Genomic DNA, 22,111 nt, shown 5'->3' with positions numbered 1-22,111 from the left:
TATCTTCCTCCATGTGATGTCTTGCTCAGATCACACAGAATTGTAAGCCACTGTGTTACTGCCTCAGTAACAGTGAGGTTTGCTGCTGCTAACCTATATGTGTGCCAAGCATACCAGCTTGTCTGCCTTGTCAGCAAACTCTTCAGGACTCTGCCAGTCCAAATCTTGCCTTGAAGGGAACAATCAGTGCGCCCCAATTCCTGAGTTCTCTAGGAGATGTCTTTCTGCAGTGTCCAGTCCCTTTTCCTAAAGACACTCACAGAAGTTTTTAAGTTTGCTGCCTCCAAAGAGACAAAGTACAGAACAGCCTGTTAGAACAGCTGAAGACCTACACTTTACTTCAGTGTAGCAGCACTGAGTTGGCTGTGTAATAAAACAAGAATAAGTTTATTAACAAAGACCATAAGTTTAAGTTATTTCAAGTAATAGCGAAAGATTTGCTTTCTAGTGACTGAAACTTAACTTCAGCAAGTTACAATCTTTGTCTGAGCAGGTTTCTCACCTACAGTCAGTTCCCAGAGATTTCAACCCCCTTAGCTGAAGGAACCACCTCTCTCAGATTTTGAAATATCTGGCCTCTTTTCTTCCTCAGGTGACGGATACCAAAATGGCTTTCTGTTTCTCCTTATAATTCCCAGTGCCCACTGTCTGTTTCAAGAGCCAGGAATGCTTCCTGGGAGTATAGTCTCCATCCCCCTTCATGATCATTAAGTGGACATCTCCCCCACTTGCTAGTTTGATGACTATCTTCTGTGTATATGTGCTTCCATTATTTCTGGTCTTGCCTTGCTCAGTTTACACTGGAGACACAGTTAAGCAGATGAACCAACATTCCTTTGTATAGGACAGGTTGTGCTCATACACTGCTTGCCAAACACCTTTCAAGAACATATTTCCAGCACACATCTATAATTCTTTATACATCACCCGTACATACACCACGCAATATTATTAATGACCGGCATGCTACTAGTTTGCATATACCTCACATGACATGTTTTAGATAGATTATGACACAGTGAGTTTGGGGAAATGAGCAAGTCAGGCCTGATGTGAGTTATGGTATGGTATGCCCTCTGCCAGTTGGCATTGAGAGGCTCCCTGGGTCACAATTTGCCATCTATTTTAATTCATTGATTGAAACAGGACTAGCTTTCATGTTTTTTCCACTCTCATGTCAATAATACAATACCTTTATCATGCAGAGTATCTTCCATACAGGCTGTATACCAGAATTCTCTGTTGAGTTAAACAATACAGCCAGAGATAAGTGACTGCAGAGGGACAGAGAAATTAAGAGGTAGGTGAAGGAAATAAGGTGAGATATCGGCTGCAATTTGAAATGAGATGTAGGTCAGCTAAAACAGGTATGTGTACAGTTTTAAAAACAAGAAGTGGGCATTTTGAATTGGATCTTATACTGAATGGTGGCCTAATGAAGTTGTATGGGGACAAATTTCTCACTACATGAGAGAATGCTGAGGACAATGTTCGGCACACAATGAAGCCTGGGGAGTTGGGATGTGGGCTGGGAACAGAGATGGGATGTGCAACAGTCATGGTGAGCATGAGGATCTATAAGAAAAATGTAGGATCAAGGATGACACTAAAGTTTTATACATTGGAAACCAGATCTGTCAAGAATGAAGATGAAATTTGTGCTCAGGTTCTCAAATAGTTCAAATTAAGAAAATATTCTCGCTACATCAGCAGAAAACAAAAGCATGTCTATCAGCTCAACAAACTGCATCTCACTTAGCTGACCAGTAACTTCCACCAATTTAGTCATTCAGTTTTCTTTGCAACTTTTAAAAACATGCACTTTTGGAACAGTTCAACTTCAGCCCCAAAACGGACAGTGGCTGGCATGGCTGAATGATTAATAGTTGCCCATTTTGTGGCTATGTCTACCTTTTTAGAACCTTTTGTGATAGAAGAGGTGTTAACTGTTGTGTAATGATCAACTATCCACATGGATATTCTGAATATAATCAGTTTACCCAAATTCTACCTGTAGTATCAACTGGAATGGTTCTTTTTCTGTTCTCCTTGTATTAAACACATTATCAGAAGCCTTGTTTGTGCAGAATGGCTTCTACTGTTCATCCCAGAGGTACCTGCATTTCTACTGGCAGGAGATGGATCCCTATTGTAAACAATTTGCAAAATGCTTTTTGGATCTTTCAGAATGATGGACATTATGGGCCTGATTCTGTGCCCGCTGAACTCAACGGAAAGATTTTCAATTCACTTCACTGAGCGTTGGCTAGGACCCCATATAAATATAACATGTTATCTGAAAAACTGACTGTAGATTGAATATTAGTATCAACCAGGTAAAGGTATTTTATTTTCAACTGACATAAATATGCATACATGCATAAATATGGTTTGATATGATGATTGTACTGATTTAGATTAGTTTAATTTTTACAAAATGTGCACATGTAAGTAGCAGATGAAAAACATAACAGACATCAATTTATACCAAAAACATGAAAAATTATTACATGTAATTTATTAAGTTAAACCACCTCCTAAAGCCCCTCATTGGAGTCTATGGAGTTACATCACAGATGATTCTGACCCATCCTGTATTGTTATAACAGCAAACAATCAGAATTCACTTAAAGGGAAAAAAAATCTATATGGTTAAAATCAGTGACTGACTGTAACTTATCCATTATTAACTAACTAAATATTATATTTCTATTATACCTATTTGAGCCATATCTTATTTATTTAGACTTTTTAAATAAAAAATATTGTGGTATGAAGGGCATTCAACTACAGTTCTGCATGCAAATAATAGGCCCAGTTTTGTTCCCCTTGCTGTCTGAGGGAGTTTTACTATTTATTTCAGTGAGAGCAGGATTAAACCCTATGAGCCTAATTCAAAGCCCCTTTCATGTAAAGACTCCTATTAACTTCAGTGACATTTGGGTCAGCCCCACAGTGACTAAACTACACTCATTACGAGAGCCGGTCAGAGGTCTTTTTTCCAAACATTTTTCTGTATATTTAAAAAAAAATCCAGTTTTTCAATGAAAACTGAAAATCACACAAAAATAGAGTTTTTCCACCTTTCAGAAATGAACAAAATGTTCAATTTTTTAATAAAACCTCCTGCAAATTAAAAAAAACCACACACAAAAAAGTTTTCATTATTCTTGAAGCTTTCCACAGAAAATTTTCTCCATTTTCTTACCAGCTTTACCTATTAGTTTATCAATAAATAATTGTGTCTTTAATAATTATGTTATTATGTTGTATAACATGGAGAGAGAACGCGAAGCATCCCTTACAGCCTGTATCAGATATTATGTGTATCCATGAACAGAGAGGTATTAGCAAGAAAACATAAGGTCTTGGAGCAGGGTTCCTCCCTTGACATAGCCGGTGTTGGCACCCAGCAGGGAGATACTGATTTATTCCTGCTGACTCTCTATGGCAGTTTTGGCTCACTAACCACCATGAATGTAAGGAAGGTGGGAGAGGATTTTTGGTGAGAGAGAGGTCTCTGTAGGAAAAACCTAGAAACACAGGCAGGCTTAAGGAGCAAAATGAGGGCTACATTTTTTTTGTTATCTGAACTATCCATGAGACCAAACCAAAAACATGGCAAGTTTGAAGTAAATATACAATGGGCATGATATTTTTGAATTTACCTTTTTTTTTTTTTTTTTTAAAGAACTGAATGGGATGACAACGGAAGCCGTGAGTGCTTATGACTACTCAAAAACCTGGCCCAAATTTTGTAGATTCTGTGCAGATCAGGACTCTGAGAACTATGCCTGCTTTCGATTATGCTTAACATTTTGTTATAACAACAGCTGCCTGCATGGGCCAAATCCTGAAGTCCTTATTCTGTTTTCACTCAGTTTTCACGCAGACCTTACATAGGCAAACTTCCATTTAAATTAGTGTGGATTTATCTGAAAAAGAATTAAGTAAAACCTAGGCAAAATAGAGTTATTTTGTTAGGATTTGGCCCTTTGAAAATAATATGGTCTATTGATCTTTACCTATGTTGGTATACTATAAGCAAATATTCTCTCTCACACTGGAGACAAAAAGGATGAACTAAAGGTATGTTTATACAGTACACATATGTACGTACTAAGTATGTGTACATACACACTGAAAGGAACCTACCTTTTAAGGAAATAAAGGCCAAGGGTATGAAAAGTATGGAACAGAACTTAGTTTTAAAGAAGTAGTTCCCTATATGTTTTATTCATTGGGGGGGGGGGGAATAACATTTTACCACAGTTTGTGATCCTTTGCATGATTCCTGTTTGAAAACATACTTTTTATCTGATCAAATGCTTCTTAGTAGCTGGCTATTGGATACACTTGTGGAACATTTGGCACCAAAAAAGAGATGACCCTCAAAATACAGGATGGGTGGTACCCGATCACGCATACTCTGCGACCTCTCCCATTGAAATAGACTATTAAACTTTTTGTGGAATAAGCATGTGGGGGGGCTACATTTCCCTGGCATTCTGTGTAGATCCTGATAGATGTGTTGCACGTTGTGTTCACATGGCAACACAGAGAGTAAGGTTGATTCCTTGCTATTACAAGGTTTTAAATAACGGGACCATATACGCAATCTTTCCTGTTCGTTGTATCCTGTTTACTTTCCTACTAAAAGAACTGTTATGGAAACATGTCATATCGACAAGCAATGTAAGAGGGAATAGTTTTGCTGAAAATGAGATGAAAAGAATCTTTGTGGAACAAACAATGACAACATGTATGTATCATGTATGTTCAAAGCAAATAAATCATGCTTTGCTGGAATCTTGTTCCAGCCAGTAGGGCTACAAGGTTAACATACTTTAATTAAATGAAAGGGTATGGATTACATTTTTCAATCAAAGCCACTATGTGACATTAGCACTTTGAAAATCCCATGGAGGCAAACAGGCAGCTGTCCAGTTTTGTTTCAGTCAGGGTGGTTTGGCGATTAGTTACAGAATGCAAGATGTTGGCAGGGAAAGAGTCATCATTCATAACCTGGATTAAATATCAAGACAGGAAACATGGATTGGAATTACATCAACCCAGTCCAGCACTATATGCAAAGTCACAAAACAAATCTGCATCTTGCCCTAAGCTCTAGTAAATCTATCAAACTGTTGCTTGTTATTGTTCCCCCCCACACAAACACCCATCCCCACCCCCACTGTCTGCTACTAGACAGCTGGTATGACGCAGAATTTTAAATCTCATGTTTGTGCCAGCCCCTCCCCTGACTCTGGGTTACAGGCTGAAACACTCGGATTACTTTTCAACAAACCTAAAGCTGGAGTGAAAAAATTGCTGTACAAAGATGCAGTGTTCCCTTTCCAAAACAATGCTCAAAAACCCCTGCTCAGGGCATTTACTAACAGCTACAAATACATTATCCAACGCTTTCAGTGCCGTTACTTTGTGCAGTGAGGAGCTTTCTGGTGTTGCTCTGGCAGTGCTTCTAATTAACAAACCAAATATTAAATATCTTGCTCGTGAAAAGACAACATGCACATTTCTCATAAACAGTGTTTACTCTCTGTGTGTGTTCACAACCATTTTGCGTGAGACTGTACGTGAGCAGGATGCAGAGGACTGGGCCTTTAAGACACCCAGCAGTGGCCCCTGGCAGAGGAAAAGAAGCTCCACTAATGTTTCTGACCTCACCAATTACATACACCTCTGGCTTGTTAACACAGATACTGTGTCAATGTATCTTCACCATTTAAAACATTAAAACAATTGTATTATATATCATTTCTTCCCCCACAGAGCAACAGGATAAATTCTGCCCTCTTCTCATTGGATGACCCTCCTAGAATAGTACAGAAATAGTTCCACTGAGGAGGGGAAGACGGCAGAGTTAAGGAGACCAGATAGGAGCTGCACTGCACATCTCCACGCTCCTGCATTGCATGTTTCTGGCTCAGTATGGCTCCCCATACACTGTCATCGAGGAGTTGAGAATCCACTACTACGTAGGTGGAGAGGTTAGGGAGAGTGGAGGGGAGTAATATAGAAGGAAAGAAAAAGAGAAGGATGAATGAGTGCAGGAAAAAAAAGCCTTCCAACAATCATGCTGAGGACTGTGACAATACTTTAAGGCATGTTAAGTGCTATCATTAACTGTTCTACAACCACTTACATACAGGAGCTCTGAAAACAACGGATTTTTTGGTTCAGTCAATGAACCAAGAAATTGGGAAGGGGAATCATTTTGGATTGACCCCCCCCCCCAATACATTTTATTTGAATTTTCTGATTAACTGAAAGTAAAAAAAAAAGACTTCAACTTTTTCAGAATTTGGGGGGTTTGTCTTGGAGTTTTTGACTGAAACAATTTGGCAAATTCAACGTGAACTCACAAAATGTTTCAAGTCAACCCAAATCTGCATTTTTTGGTGAAAAAAAGTTTTGTCCAATTTTTTATTTATTTATTTAGGTTTGCGCCTACCTCTATTAGACACCACAGTGCTAGGTGCTTTCAAAAACTTAAGCTAGAAAGAGAAATACTTAGATAGCTCCTGTTGCCCTTTCCCCATGTTAGAGCTGTGACAGCTACTCTTGTCTTTAGTTCTGCTGCTATGCCATGGCCTTTAAGGGAGGATTCAAACTGCATAGCACTCAGCTGGGTCTTGTGCTCCTAAGTCTCTCAAGCACTTTTGGAAATCTTACCCCATGTGTGTAAATATGCTGTGTGTGTCATACACTTTTATTTATCATATGCTTAAGGTTAAACAAACCTAAGAAATGTTTAGATAAGGTGATAAGGGAAAACAAGCAGGAATGGCTACACTTCTATTTTTCCTTTTTTACAATAAACTTCAATCTCCTTCCTCATCCTCTTCTGTGAATCTGTTTGCTCTGCTGTATGTGATCTCCAGATTCCTTCTCTCCCAACTTAGTCTCCTTTCACTTTTCAAACCGATCCAAGAAATCTGAGTTCTCTGGGCCACACTGCGTTCAGCCCGAGTGCGGGCGGGTATGTAGAGGAAAGGCTGCCTCATTTGTTCCTCTGTGCAGGAGGGACCAGCAAGAACTGCAATCTGTTCTCACCAAAAAACAAGGACCACTCCCTGTTAGTGAACCCTAGGGGACAAGTCACCCCAGAAGGGGTAAAGGAAAAGGTAGGATCTGAGCCTCTCTTGTACCACCCATCTAAATTGGTCAGCCAGGCATGAGAGTTTATGCTGTTCTCCTGTTCCCTATGCTCTGCCTGCTACTCTACAAGACATGTTCCTCTCACTCTGGTGGGGTCCACTGCAAACCAGCACTATGGCTAAAGCCCACAATACAGCCTTAGCCATTCAAATTTGAGTCAAGATTTTGTGCCATAGAATTGTGCCAAGCAGAACCGTCGGATATATGCCAGGCAGCTCTCTGACTCTCATGGGAGTTTTGTGCATATATAGTGTCTGACCCCATGAAGAAAAGGAGGACTTGTGGCATCTTAGAGACTAACCAATTTATTTGAGCATAAGCTTTCGTGAGCTACAGCTCATGAAGTGCCACAAGTACTCCTTTTCTTTTTGCGAATACAGACTAACACGGCTGTTACTCTGAAACCTGACCCCATGAGTGTAACAAATCACTTTACTACTGATGTGATGCCACAGACCTAGCAATATCCATTTGTGGTGTCACATTAATAGCAGCATAACAACACAGCAATATAGGAAAAACGTGGCACACATCACATTTTAGGTCTCTCTCTCTCTCTATATATATACACACACACACACACACACACCCCTTAATAAACCCATTCTTTGCTCTGTCTCTCTCTCTGAGAGGGAGTGTGACAAGCTCTAACATGGGTCCACTAGTGATGGGGTACAAGGACCCTCTCCCCCTGCATGCCAGTCCCTGCATTCATGAGTACACAGGGACTTCACCCACCCAGGACCATATGTCATCCCAGAGAAAGACAAGAGAGGGGTAGGATGGTTGGGAAGAGCTCCCCTAAGGAGGTGCACCACCTAACTTCCCCTTATCTGGGCCAACGGCTGAATTCCAGAGTTTGCCAGGAGCAAGTTAAAAAGGCAGTAACAAGCAACCTGCAGTGCTTGGTAATTCTCTGAGAGCCACAACTTGGATTTTCTACATTCTGGGTGAAATCCTGGTCACAGTGAAGTCCATGCGAGTTTTGTCATTGACATCAGCAAAGCCAGGATTTCACCCTCTGTCTCCTTCATGGCTTTAATTTTGCTTAAATACAAAGACACATTCCAAATGAATCCACTTTTCATGCATACATTTTTCTTTTATGAATGCAAAAGACTAGTGGGCAAGTGTCTGCTGAGGCCAGGAGTAGAGTGGGCACAGAGACTTGCTTTTAGTAACCCCAGGATGAAACTTTCGGAGTTGACGCACATCTCTAGGGTATTATGGGGGAAATTCTCCACTGGCATTGGCCATGCTTTTTTCTGCCCTAAGGATATATGGCCTTTCACGCACACTAAATTACCTTGAAAATAGTTTAACACACATACACTCCAGAGACTGTGAGCCTCATATTAATTTTACCCCTATTAACTATATAGACTTCAATGAAGTTACTCCTTCTAGTATTTATAGCAGCACTTTGTGAGATTGGGAACAGCCTTGTGAATCCAAAAGAAAAAAAATCCAACCCCCCTATAAAACCTCTGATTTACCCAAATCTCCAACATTTTGATGGAAATTCAAATCTGAGCAGACATGTTTCACAAATTTAGTGTTTTACTAGGTCAGTCCTGATGTGAGCAGTTGGGTCTCGATTCATCCCCCACTAGACAGCAGAAAAAGCCAAATGGTTTTAGTATTACAGAGATCAGGATTGGTGTAAATTTTTGACAGAATGAGACAGGAAAACTGACTAGGAATAATCGATATGAATTTCAGGAAGAAAAAACCCTTTAAAATCCTTTTAGAAGCTGAGTTGGTTTTAATACAGTGCTTGAATCCACCAAAAGCTGGCAGATTAGGGGATGAGCTGGCCTCATTGCCTTTAAAAATAAAAAAACCACTGAATTTTTCAGTGCTCTCCCCTCACCTACTTCCTCCCTTCTCCTTCCCTCCGTCCCACTCCCTCCTTTTTATTTCAATGGTCTCAGCATGTATGGACTCCCATCTCAGCATGGTTTTTTTGTTCTGTTTTGTTTTGTTTAGAACATTCCATAAAGAGATCCTTAATTTCCCCTTGAGCCAGGGGTTTAAATTTATCTTCCCAAAATAACTTTTTCATATCCCTGCTTTCTGTGCAAGATTGTGAGTTTTACCACCCAGATATACAGCACTGATATTTAAAAAACATTCAGTTTAATGTTTACAAAAGGAGCCCCTTTCTTATACTCCACACTACGTTTTATGTGTGTTTGTTTTTAAACTGTGGGAATAAATAATTGCTTCTTAAAGTGTAGACATGATTCATTTGCACCACTACCAGAAGAGTAAAAGCTTTTTTGTGATTATGGAAAAAATACTACAGTGTTTCTTAGTCAACATTTTCATGTGAAACACAGTCTTCCTCTCTTATTGTTACCTACAGGGGTCATTTATTGATTTAAGATTCATATAAAAAGACATGAGGGAATAAAACTGACTGAAGGGTTGAAGCAAAATTTATCACATTCTACTGAACTACTATGCCTCCAAACACTTCTTTTTAATTAACTTCTCCCAAAGCTGCTGTGCTTTTACTTATTCATTAAAAATATTTCCTCCCCTGTCCCTTTTTCATTCATCAGAGAAAACTGCTCTGAGAGTCTCTCACTTCCTCTGTTCCTTCGGAGATAACATTCCAGAAAGCATGAAGTAGACTTCTTTCCTCTCACATTGTGCACTGGCCTAGTGGTAAACTTTTGGGCCTTGTCCACACTACCAACAGGACTGTGCCAACAAAGGGCCCAATCCTGGAAAAATTTAACTCAGGTGAGTTGTCCTTATTCACACGGAGAGTTCAACCAAGGTAAAGCTCAGCATGAGGAGACCCCAAATCATGTCTCAATACAGTTGTTGCTAGCAAATATAACACATTCATTCCATAACCAATAAGGACTTCTTGTTCTTTGGAGAATCACAGGTACTCAAGCTGTCCTACAGATGAACCAAATATGGGTTCAGTCCTCTGTTCCCTGTGCACCCCGAACTCCTGTGTTCAATGGGAAATTGGGATACAGAGGAAATCTGGATCAGGTATAAGAGGCCTATAGTGTGGTTTCATGACAAGGTCTGCAGACAGGCAATCCCTGTCCATATTCATTAGGGAAGCCTAATGTGCTGGAGGAACCAGCTAGGGGCATAGCTCTTCTTGACCTGCTGCTCACAAACCAGGAAGAATTAGCAGGGGAAGCTAAAGTGGATGGGAACCTGGGAGGCAGTGACCAGGAGATGGTTGAGTTCAGGATCCTGACACAGGGAAGAAATGAGAGCAGCAGAATATGGACCCTGGACTTCAGAAAAGCAGACTTTGACTCCCTCAGGGAACTGATGGGCAGGATCCCCTGGGAGAATAACATGAGGGGGAAAGGAATCCAGGAGAGCTGGCTGCATTTTAAAGAATCCCTATTGAGGTTACAGGGACAAACCATCCCAATGTGTAGAAAGAATAGTAAATATGGTAGGTGACCAGCTTGGCTTAACCGTGAAATCCTTGCTGATCTTAAACACAAAAAAGAAGCTTACAAGAAGTGGAAAATTGGACAAATGACCAGGGAAGAGTATAAAGATATTGCTCGGAGATGCAGGAGTGAAATCAGGAAGGCCAAATCACACCTGGAATTGCAGCTAGCAAGAGATGTTAAGAGTAACAAGAAGGGTTTCTTCAGGTATGTTAGCAACAAGAAGAAAGTCAAGGAAAGTGTGGGCCCCTTACTGAGTGAGGGAGGCAACCTAGTGACAGAGATGTGGAAAAAGCTAATGTACTCAACGCTTTTTTTGCCTCTGTCTTCACAAACAAGGTCAGCTCCCAGACTACTGCACTTGGCAGCACAGCATGGGGAGGAGGTAACTCAGCCCTCTGTGGAGAAAGAAGTGATTCGGGACTATTTAGAAAAGCTGGACGAGCACAAGTCCATGGGGCCAGATGCGCTGCATCCGAGAGTCCTAAAGGAGTTGGCGGATGTGATTGCAGAGCCATTGGCCATTATCTTTGAAAACTCATGGTGATCCAGGGAAGTCCCGGACGACTGGAAAAAGGCTAATGTAGTGCCCATCTTTAAAAAAGGGAAGAAGGAGGACCCTGGGAATTACAGGCCAGTCAGCCTCATCTCAGTCCCTGGAAAAATCATGGAGCAGGTCCTCAAGGAATCAATTCTGAAGCACTTAGAGGAGAGGAAAGTGATCAGGAACAGTCAGCATGGATTCACCAAGGGCAAGTCATGCCTGACTAAGTTAATTGCCTTCTATGATGAGATAACTGGCTCTGTGGATGAGGGGAAAGCGGTGGACGTGTTGTTCCTTGACTTTAGCAAAGCTTTTGACACGGTCTCCCACAGTATTCTTGCCAGCAAGTTAAAGAAGTATGGACTGGATGAATGGACTATAAGGTGGCTAGACTGTCGGGCTCAACGGGTAGTGATCAATGGCTCCATATCTAGTTGGCAGCTGGTATCAAGTGGAGTGCCCCAAGGGTCGGTCCTCGGCCCAGTTTTGTTCAATATCTTCATAACTGATCTGGAGGATGGTGTGGATTGCACCTTCAGCAAGTTTGCAGATGACACTAAACTGGGAGGAGAGGTAGATACGCTGGAGGGTAGGGATAGGATACAGAGGGACCTAGACAAATTAGAGGATTGGGCCAAAAGAAATCTGATGAGGTTCAACAAGGACAAGTGCAGAGTCCTGCACTTAGGATGGAAGAATCCCATGCACCGCTACAGACTAGGGACCGAATGGCTCAGCAGCAGTTCTGCAGAAAAGGACCTAGGGGTTACAGTGGACGAGAAGCTGGATATGAGTCAACAGTGTGCCATTATTGCCAAGAAGGCCAAGGCATTTTCGGATGTATATGTAGAGGCATTGCCAGCAGATCGAGGGACGTGATCATTCCCCTCTATTCGACATTGGTGAGGCCTCATCTGGAGTACTGTGTCCAGTTTTGGGCCCCACACTACAAGGATGTGGAAAAATTGGAGAGAGTCCAGCGGAGGGCATCAAAAATGATTAGGGGACTGGAACACATGACTTACGAGGAGAGGCTGAGGGAACTGGGATTGTTTAGTCTGCAGAAGAGAAGAATGAGAGGGGATTTGATAGCTGCTTTCAACTACCTGAAAGGGGGTTCCAAAGAGGATGGATCTAGACTGTTCTCAGTGGTAGCTGATGACAGAACAAGGAGTAATGGTCTCAAGTTGCAGTGGGGGAGGTTTAGGTTGGATATTAGGAAAAACTTTTTCACTAGGAGGATGGTGAAACACTGGGATGGGTTACCTAGGGAGGTGGTGGAATCTCCTTCCTTAGATATTTTTAAGGTCAGGCTTGACAAAGCCCTGGCTGGGATGATTTAGTTGGGGATTGGTCCTGCTTTGAGCAGGGGGTTGGACTAGATGACCTCCTGAGGTCCCTTCCAACCCTGATATTCTATGATTCTATGATTCTAAGCCATACTAGAACCCTGTTAGCAACAACTGTGTTTAAATATGTTTGGAGCTAGCACAGTCCCAAGGTGAACAGGGCCTTAGTTTAAACCCAGACTCTCAGGAGATTCAGGAAGATTGAAACCAGGACCAAAGACAGCAGGAGTGCCTTTATCACCTCCGGAAAGGAATTAGCATATTCATATTTTCCACTTGACAAACTGACTAATTTACACATTTGCTAACAAAGTGGTGCTTTCTGAGGGGCTTTTTTAATCTCCCCAATCTGCTGCCAGCTAGAATATCTGGGGACAAAGCCCATTGTGTAGGAACATTTTAGGAATTAAAGAGAGCTCTCTGTTTTACCGCTTACTTGGGCTATATAAATGAAAACGAGGCAGGCCAGAGTACTGTCAATGGGAGAACCAGCTTTTCTGTATGTGGCATTTTTAAAGATGAAAACCTAAAAATACTGTAGAACACATACCTGTCTGTATAAATAAGACAAATAAATAGATACATAGAATGGTGGCACTTACTTGCAAACTTGCCCTTTAACTCATGGAAGGAATCTTCTCTTACTAAAGTCAGTTTCACAACTTACTTCAACAGAAGCAAAATTAGATCTTGAATAAGTATAGGCAATAAGACCACCTCAATATCTGCAGTATTCAAGATACTTCCTAAAGTAAGTTGAGGGAAGTACTTATCTGTACCTTAGGTGCAATTGGTTAGTTTTAAAGGATCACCAACATCTATACAATGCATTTTTATATTTTCCCTTCAGATTCTAAGTCTAGTTTCAAAATTAAATTATATTGGAGGATCAGGGAAATGAGAGGAAGGAAAGGTAGAGCATCCCATGAGAGTCCTGATTCAGGGATGGTTACTCTATAATTTCCTCTTTAACAGCATGGGAAAGTATTATAATAGATTCATAATAAGTCTCTAACTCCATCAGTTTAGCACTGTAATCCTGGCTGCAGGGAAGAAGATTAATCTCCATTTTTTCCCGATTCCTCTGCAGTACTGAGAGGCAGATAGTGTTGATGTTGATAATACCGTGTCAGCTAGAAATCAAGGTTTTATTTTTTGCACATTCACAGTAAAAACCATCATTGAAAAATTCTTCAGACTCCATCCTCTTCTGGTACAAATCAGCACAATTACTCCGAATCTAATGGAACTCTTCTGGATTTACATCAGCTGATTATCTGCACCATCAAAGCACCATCAAAAACAGTCAAAGACCTCAACTCCTCTCCTCATTTTCCCCACACACGTAATTGCAGCCAGCCTGTACAGCAATTATAGATCTGATTACTAGATCTGAGTGCATAGTCCACTAATTAGACATCTAAGTTAAAAAATGCACCCAGAATTATTCACACCCACAGAAAAAGTGTAAGTGTAAAATCAGAGGCCATGTTTCAAAATCAGGTTTTCAGTTCTGTCATGGCCATTGTCCTTTATGAGCCCTGTTTAATATCGATGGACATCCTTTGTGAGGAGCACAAGGCTGTATTTACCAACCAAAGTATTGTTAGCAAGTGGCCATGGAAGGGCACAGATGAGATGGAGTTAATTACAGATTGCCAGTTTTATCGACTTCTAAGCAATTTATCAGTAAAAGATTTAGAGCCCCTTGCTGGGTGAGTCAGATTTGAATGAAGAAGAGCCTTGTAGATTAGGCATGTACTGCAAAGAGGCGAGTACAAACCTCCTGTTTGAACATGAGGAGTCCTGTTTCTGTCACAAGCAGCTGTTAGGAGCCATAAATACACACTCAGCACGATCATCAGAAATATAGTTTCCTGAAGCCTTCTAAGCTTGTCAAACTTCATGGGACAATACTCTTCAGAAATAACAGGCACCAGAGATAACTGCTCATCTATTAAATACATGCTCAACAAGACAAGTGCCACACATATGCCAACTGCATGTGGGTGCCCACTGCAAAGGCAAGACAGCTTGCTTACTATTTAACCACCTGTGCATATCGATAATGGTGCAGCGTGAGCACACGTATCGGGCAGACTAAAACTGCATGGCAATAATGGTAGGCTTCTGGTTTTACCTTATAAGAGTCAGGAAATTCAGCCCTGAGAATTCCATCCCTGACCTACCCTGTTGCACTTATCTATTCCCTGCCCTTGTGATACACTAACATATAGCCAAATAAATACCTCATCATTTCAATGAGTTTCAGAAGTCAAGAAAAAACTACAACTGGTGTGCCCAGCTGAGGGTTGCAGCTGGCAATTCGCCGAAGACCTAACATCGTAACCTAAGTTACATTAATTGGAAATGATGGCAGGCAGCCCACAACTAACACAGAAGAACAGCCCACAGACAAGGTACATTCATTGCTTTATCTTAATCTGAGCACAAAGGCATGCATATCAATATAGAGCAGGACCTGCAGGAACCTGAAGTCTCTGTGGACTGTTCCTCCATAAGAAGGATGCCATTGGCCACAGCCTAGTTTCTAGCATTCCACTTAGCCCAGAGGCTCATTGTGTTCACCTCACCAGTTCCCCCATGCTTTAAAAAAAAAAAAGAACATTCCCTTAAGCTCCCCCTGCACCCCCTTATCCTCCATGCTTTCCCAAGCATAGACCTCCAGACCTGCGGAGAGCTCTCTGTAGGTCCAAGAACTGCAGGGGTGATGCCACAGTGGTTGCTGACTTGCTTTTCCATGGGGGAAGGACAGGAGCCACATACAATGGACATTCTCTACATGTGGATCTTGGGATGAATGGGACTGTAGTAACTGCAAGTGCCATTCATAAAGAAATCCAGAGCTGCTCACAGTTCAATTCACCTTTTTTCATTGTGCCAGAGACTCAAAAATGGGTCTACTTCTGTGAAAACACACTTTGCTGGGACACACGCTTTTTGTTTTGTTTATTTTTGAAACAAAACTGGAAGAATTGTTTCCAGTGAAGATGAGCCCATTTTCAAGTGATGGTTGTTGTCACATCAGAAACATAACAATTTTGTTGATGCAGGCTTTTAAAGGGGAAAATTTGAAATCTCTGAACTGACATTTTGGAGGTGGAAAACAAGGTAAAAGGGCAAGCTTTTCAGGTGTGAAAATCCAGCAACACAAAAATTGAATTTCACACAGCTCTGACAGTACCTCATCACAGCTAATAGCCTATTACCAGACTTTTTAAAACATGTATTAAACCAATGCACACAGGCCTCTTTTCCAGTTGTGATAAATCCAGCAAATGAATAGGTATTTAGGTAAGTTATAAAACAGCCATTGTTTACAATGTAGATCTCTAATCAGAGATACATTAACAGTTTGCAAGATATAATTTATTGCCTCAGTGAGGCAATTTTTTGCAGTCTTCTACCTGAGAGAGTATTATGGCTCCATTGACTCAATATTCCTTCACATTACACAAATCTGCTGTGAGGAACCATAGAATGTTAATATGTAGATGCCAATTAAATAACATTGAGAGAAGTGTTACTGCATATGCCCGTTTTCAAATGTTAATGGTGAAGGGATTTAGACTGTACATTGACTAAAGACCAAATCCTCATGCCATTGCTTTGTCCTAGTAGCTGGGCTGAACATTCAGCAGATACTTAGGGATAAGGACAAGGAAAAGTCTCTCATGCCACACGGGAGAGTTCAGCATGCTGGTTGGCTCTTACCTGCCCTTTGCCCATAGAGCAGAAGACCAAATAATTCAAACTGCAGCAAATTCCCTAATCCCAAACCCTCCTAACCTGCCCCTTAAACACTATCTCAGAGTTCTCAACACCTCCCTGGCAGTGTGCACGACTCTCACAAAGCCTCCCTATCTTGCACAGTAGAACTGCACTAAATGCGGTCCACAGGGACCCTCACCAGGGTCAGGATTTGCTCCTTATTTAAGCAGAGACTATTCTAAGATACAGTGGTCTAAAAACAATTAATTTAAAATAGAGTGTACCAGCCCCATGCCACCTTAGGCTCTGATCTTGTCAAAGCTAAGCAGGCTCAGATATGGTTAGTATTTAGTCAGACTTCCCAGGAAAATCTAGGTGGTGATTCAGTATGTTGGTCTGCCCACTGAGTCACTACTGAGTAGATACTCCATATGGTGTTAGGGGGTACCGCGTTGCTGCAGGTGCTGTCTTTCCAATGAGACTGAGATGTAAAACTGAACCCTGAGCACCTGTGATCATTAGTGATCCCATTGCCCTTTTCATATGAGAAGCGTCATGATCAAATTCCCAATTTGGGTAATTAAACTGTGCCAACCTAAAATTCCTCGGGCAGTTTCAACCAGCAGTATTCTGTTTCACGTTCTGCCTTACTCTGTTTTGTAGAGTTTCTGTGTCTATGAAAAAGCTCCAGCATTATAAGGCTGTCTGCATCCCAGAGGTAGAAGAATGGATTCCTACATTTATCACAGTATATGGTTTATAAAGTGCTGTTCGATCTCTTGAGATGAAAGCCCTTGTATAGTTGTAAAATATATAAAATAGCCACATCTTTGCTTTGAAAATTACCCCCACACATATGGAAAAAACGAGAACACTTCTGGTGTGAAACAGTATGTGACAATTTTTTTTCGCATGCTAAACTCTTGAACATGACAAAAGGAAATGGAAACACTTCTGAAGTCTTAATCAGAGTAACACAATTGGAAAGCTGAAATGTTTTGTCCTACAGGGAGACACTTTACAGAAAATCAAGGAAGGCTATCTTACAATACATTGTTTCCTACAGGAAGAGAGATCATGAAACTTGCAAGATAATAATGTTTTTTTGTGGACACACAGTATACAGTACTTATGCACACATAAGGAAAGTATACTAGCACAATGCGTGTAACGTACATAACACAGCCTGATTCTGATCATTGTGCATCTGGTATAACTTCTTTGAAGTCAGTGCAGGTACCCAATTTGCAAGGGTGTAAAATGAGATTGGAATCTGTCTGTCAGACTTCTATTGAACAACAATGCTATGGAATATTTAGGCACAGATTTGAACAACAGGTGTAGTCTGAATCAGAATGCAGCTATTATTACATTTAGCCATAAATTCATGAACTAGTAATTATACGACATGGTGCAGAGACTTGAAAATGAGAGGTTTGGTTCTGTATAGCTGTTCTATTTGGAATGGTTATGAGACAGCTGTCATCTAGTTTGATTAAGCTTCTTCATAAAACAGGCTTTCTTGAGTGAAGCCTTCAGAGAAATACATATTCATGTATGACTTTTAAGCCATTAAAACTCTTACAGAAGTACTGGATGTTATTTATAAAATACGACATCATTGCACCGATAAAATATTGCTAAAAAGCAACTCAAATTTAACTTGGACTCTTAAGTTTTTGGTTGTTAGCCTATGTTATATATGTTTCTTTGGCCCTCTCCTCAGAGGGAAGAAATTTTATAATTCCAACATGTGAGGATGAAAAGAAAATCAGTTCTGAACATCTGGACAGATGCAGCCTATTATAGTACCGTTATCTAGGCTTCATCAGAAACTGAGGAGCAAGTAAGTGGTATGCGCTTTAAAACATACAAGAAGGATGAAAGATCCTGTCTATATAACCACTCTGGACTGTCTAATTTTACGTCTGATCCATCACAGCACCTTCCTTTAGCGAACATACTTTTTCTGTGAAGAAGGCACTAGTTAATCTCTATGTGGCAAAGTTGTGCTTAACACAGATGTATAAATTAATAAACACAATCTGACCCACGTGTATGACTATTAATAAAAGAACATGGATTTCCTGCCATTATAACTGCTACTAGAAATGTTTTCAAACTGCGCCTACTCCCCCTTTTTGTTTATATTAACCACTTTAGTTCTGGAACTGGTGTACAAACAGCAAAAAGAATGTCTTCTTAATCTAGCTATGTCTATCAACTACCTTAAAAATACCTAGGCTGTGAATTAAGTGTCACTTTGTGTATACTGAAGCTGTTCTATTATAGCAAGCAAAATAATTTATACCTTGGTAACTGTTATAATGTTCTAATGTTACAATGCCTCTTCTAATGACATTTCAGCACCCTCACTGGGAAACGTTAGTTCTGTAGCAAGCAAGTTCAGCGCATTTAAGGAAGCAAAATGCTCTTTTGTGATAAGTAAGTGCAAGTCACTGTATTTACAGAGAGCAGGTGTGGAAACTCTTGGGTTATTTTAAAAGTACACAAAAGAAATGAACAATAAAGTAAAGGAGTACTTGTGGCACCTTAGAGATTAACAAATGTATTTGAGCATAAGCTTTCGTGAGCTACAGCTCACTTCATCGGATGCATTCAATGGCATCCGATGAAGTGAGCTGTAGATCATGAAAGCTTATGCTCAAATAAATGCATTAGTCTCTAAGGTGCCACAAGTACTCCTTTACTTTTTGCAAATACAGACTAACACGGCTGCTACTCTGAAACCGAACAATAAAGTGTTACAATAATTATTTTACAACAATGGAAAGAAATAGAGAGAAGGAAGAGGGATAAGAAAGAGTATTACTTACAATCCTCGCAGACGAAGCCAGATTTTCTCGATTTGTTCCGGCTGTAGATATTTCAGAGAGTTACTCTCAAATTCTTCAATTTCCTTAGTTGGTGACTCCATAGCTGTAGGTTATCACTTTGGTTAAAGCTCAGAGAGTATGGACACCACCCCTGACACATGCACACACTCCACCTTTAACACTGACCAGGAGCAGCGAGCATTTTTACAAACACTTCCCCCCCACACACATACACCTCTCCCTTCGATTAGAGGAAGTGTGTGTAGACAGCAAGAACTCCAGGTGTACACTGAGAGTAGCTGTGGCAACATGCCATGGTCCTGAGTCTGATGGAGGGGATTAGAGGCTGATCTCCAGATTGAAAGCCATCACAGATTTTTTACAATAAGCCAAGGATACAATCAGTAATGCCAGTTGAACAATCTTATCAAGGAGGGGCGGAGGAACCCTTGCTGACAATTGAGCTGTCTGATGAAAGACTGGGGAGTATTGGCAGTTGTACAGTTCCCGATTCTCTGCTTCCCTATTCGCTGGACCCTGTGTGTCCTCACTCCATCGTGCTGTGAAAGGCAGCCCTCATTCCCTCCAGTGCCGGTCCTCCCTCTCCTTCTCTTTCATTTCATTCTTGTCCCCTCCCTTGTTTTCTTCCACTTACCAGCAGCTCTGCTGACAGACAAGAAAACTGACAACTGAGGAAAAAGTCGTCTGTCAGCATAGCCCAGGCAATGTTTCTCGCTTCTCTCTCTCTGTCACACACACATACAGGCACCAGAGTGAGAGAACAGTCAGCTGGAGAAAGGTTGGCTGTAATGAAAAGGGAATGAAAATTAAAGGAAGTAAATTGCACAACTCACTTCTGAGTGCAGCCAGCGGGCTTTCATGAGTGAGCAATAGGGAGAATACGCAGCAGGGCTTCAACTTGGGAAAAATTAATTGAAAAATAAATAAATAAAGCTAGTGACCAAGCACCAAAACCAGAGGAAAAGGTAATTCCTTTGCTGAAGATATATCAAGTCCAGTGCAAACATTAATAATGAACATACATCTCCCCTCCAGTATTGTAAGCTACAATAAATAATACATCTCCCCTCCTGTATTGTAAGCAACAATAAATAATACTTGTACATAAACAACAATATTTTTAATACTTACGCACTAGAACAGAACCTACAGGTCAAGTTTAAGAGGATTATTTCTGAGAGATTAAGGCCCCAATTCCGCAATCAGATTGGGGCTGGCCCCAGGTGGGTGTAAAGGGTCCACTGGCACTGCTCAATTGCAGAACTGGCCCATTTCTTTTTGCAGTTTGCCCCCCATGTGTTTCTATTCAGAACAAGGATGATCCAAAATCACCTTATCATAATCCAAATAGTAACTATTCTAACTTTCACCAAGAGAAGCAATATTAGCCAGTTCTGAAGTCTCCACCAATGTATCTATGTTTGCATTTTTCATTCTGATTATTTGACATGTGCAGCTGAAAACACTGGAATGGGGTGAAAATTATTTTTAAAACTGCACCATCAGATTCAGCATGTTCTGTCACATATTGCAGCCGCTATCTGGTGTCCTTTGAGAAACAAACCCTGCAGTGGGTGAAAAAGCAACCTCTGAAAATCTGTTTGCTCATTACGCCTCTCTATTACAGCTGTACAAATCTATCAGTTTACACTAAGTAATTTGTGGCATGAAACATTATCTATTCACTAATGATCCCAATTCTAAAAACTCTTATTCACATGAGTAGCCCTTCCTTGTCATGCAACTAGTTCCACTGTCTTCCATCAAACCCCATCTGAGCAGAGTAACATTTGGCTTTCCTTCCTGGGCCCATATCCTGTTGTCTGATATGAAAGGACAGATTCTTACACTTATATGGAGTCTCAGTGGAGTCAGTGGAATTCAGCATAGTTGTAGGGGTCTGTAGGGTGCATGATTCATGGTATGAATTTGATTTGTTTTGCTATTAATTTTGCAGATTGCATGCCCCACATCCATATATTTAAGACTACTTTTCATATTTAGGAATACTGAAGTAGAACATTCACTCAGGTAAAGGGCATTTTTCACAAGTTTAAATAAATAAATAAGAAGGTTTGAGATGAAACCACAAAATGTTTTGCTTTCTGCCAAAATAGCAAAAATATGATAGTGTAATTTAAAATACAATGAGATTCTTCCTCTCCTCCCCAAACACTGAGCTCTGCTCTCTAGAAATAAATCCAAGTAAATTAATTGCAAGCCTTTGTCTTATTTGTCTTATTTGAGTTTTAACTACATGAACTACATGAACTCAGCATGAGAGGAGTGAAGTTTTGGAATAGCCTTCCGAGGGAAGTAGTGGGGGCAAAAGATCTATCTTGCTTTAAGATTAAACTCGATAAGTTTATGGAGGAGATGGTATGATTGGATAACATGGTTTTGGTAATTAAATATTCATGGTAAATAGGCCCAATGGCCTGTGATGGGTTTTTAGATGGGGTAAGATCCAAGTAAGATCCAAGTTACCCGGGAAAGAATTTTCTGTAGTATCTGGCTGATGAATCTTGCCCATATGCTCAGGGTTTAGCTGATCGCCATATTTGGGGTCGGGAAGGAATTTTCCTCCAGGGCAGATTGGAAGGCCCTGGAGGTTTTTCGCCTTCCTCTGTAGCATGGGGCACGGGTCACTTGCTGGAGGATTCTCTGCTCCTTGAGATCTTCAAACTACAATTTGAGGACTTCAATAGCACAGATATAGGTGTGAGGTCTTTTTTAGGAGTGGTGGGTGAAATTCTGTGGCCTGCATTGTGCAGGAGGTCAGACTAGATGATCATAATGGTCCCTTCTGACCTAAATATCTATGAATCTATGATCTAGTGGACAGAGCACAGGATTGGGACTCAGACTTTGGTTCTTTTCCCTGTTCTGCCTCTGACCTAATGGGTGATCTTGGGCAAGTCACTTCTCCGCCCTATGCTTCAGTTTCCCCATCTGTAAAATGGGCTTAATGATGCCAGCTTCCTTTGTAAAATTTAAGATCTGCTG

The 22,111-nt window shown here is 40.8% G+C and overlaps 1 protein-coding gene across 9 annotated transcripts in view; it reads right to left on the bottom strand.

Annotated features, from left to right (window-relative positions):
• PDE1C (phosphodiesterase 1C) overlaps positions 1 to 22,111 on the bottom strand; it is a 419,031-nt gene that overhangs the window by 245,179 nt on the left and 151,741 nt on the right. Inside the window, exon 1 of one of the 9 annotated variants that reach the window (XM_073332974.1) lies at positions 19,085 to 19,757. The exons of the other annotated variants lie outside the window; for them this stretch is intronic. Within the exon in view, the coding sequence (XP_073189075.1) occupies positions 19,085 to 19,185 (101 nt within the window). The 5' untranslated portion in view covers positions 19,186 to 19,757. Of the gene's footprint in view, positions 1 to 19,084; positions 19,758 to 22,111 lie in introns of those variants that run through there. 9 annotated transcript variants of the gene reach the window in all.

The sequence above is a fragment of the Lepidochelys kempii genome, chromosome 2 (genome assembly GCF_965140265.1).
Source record: "Lepidochelys kempii isolate rLepKem1 chromosome 2, rLepKem1.hap2, whole genome shotgun sequence".
NCBI lineage: Eukaryota > Metazoa > Chordata > Testudines > Cheloniidae > Lepidochelys > Lepidochelys kempii.
Note: the sequence above shows the minus strand (reverse complement) of the source record. Positions and strands in the feature narration are given on the sequence as shown.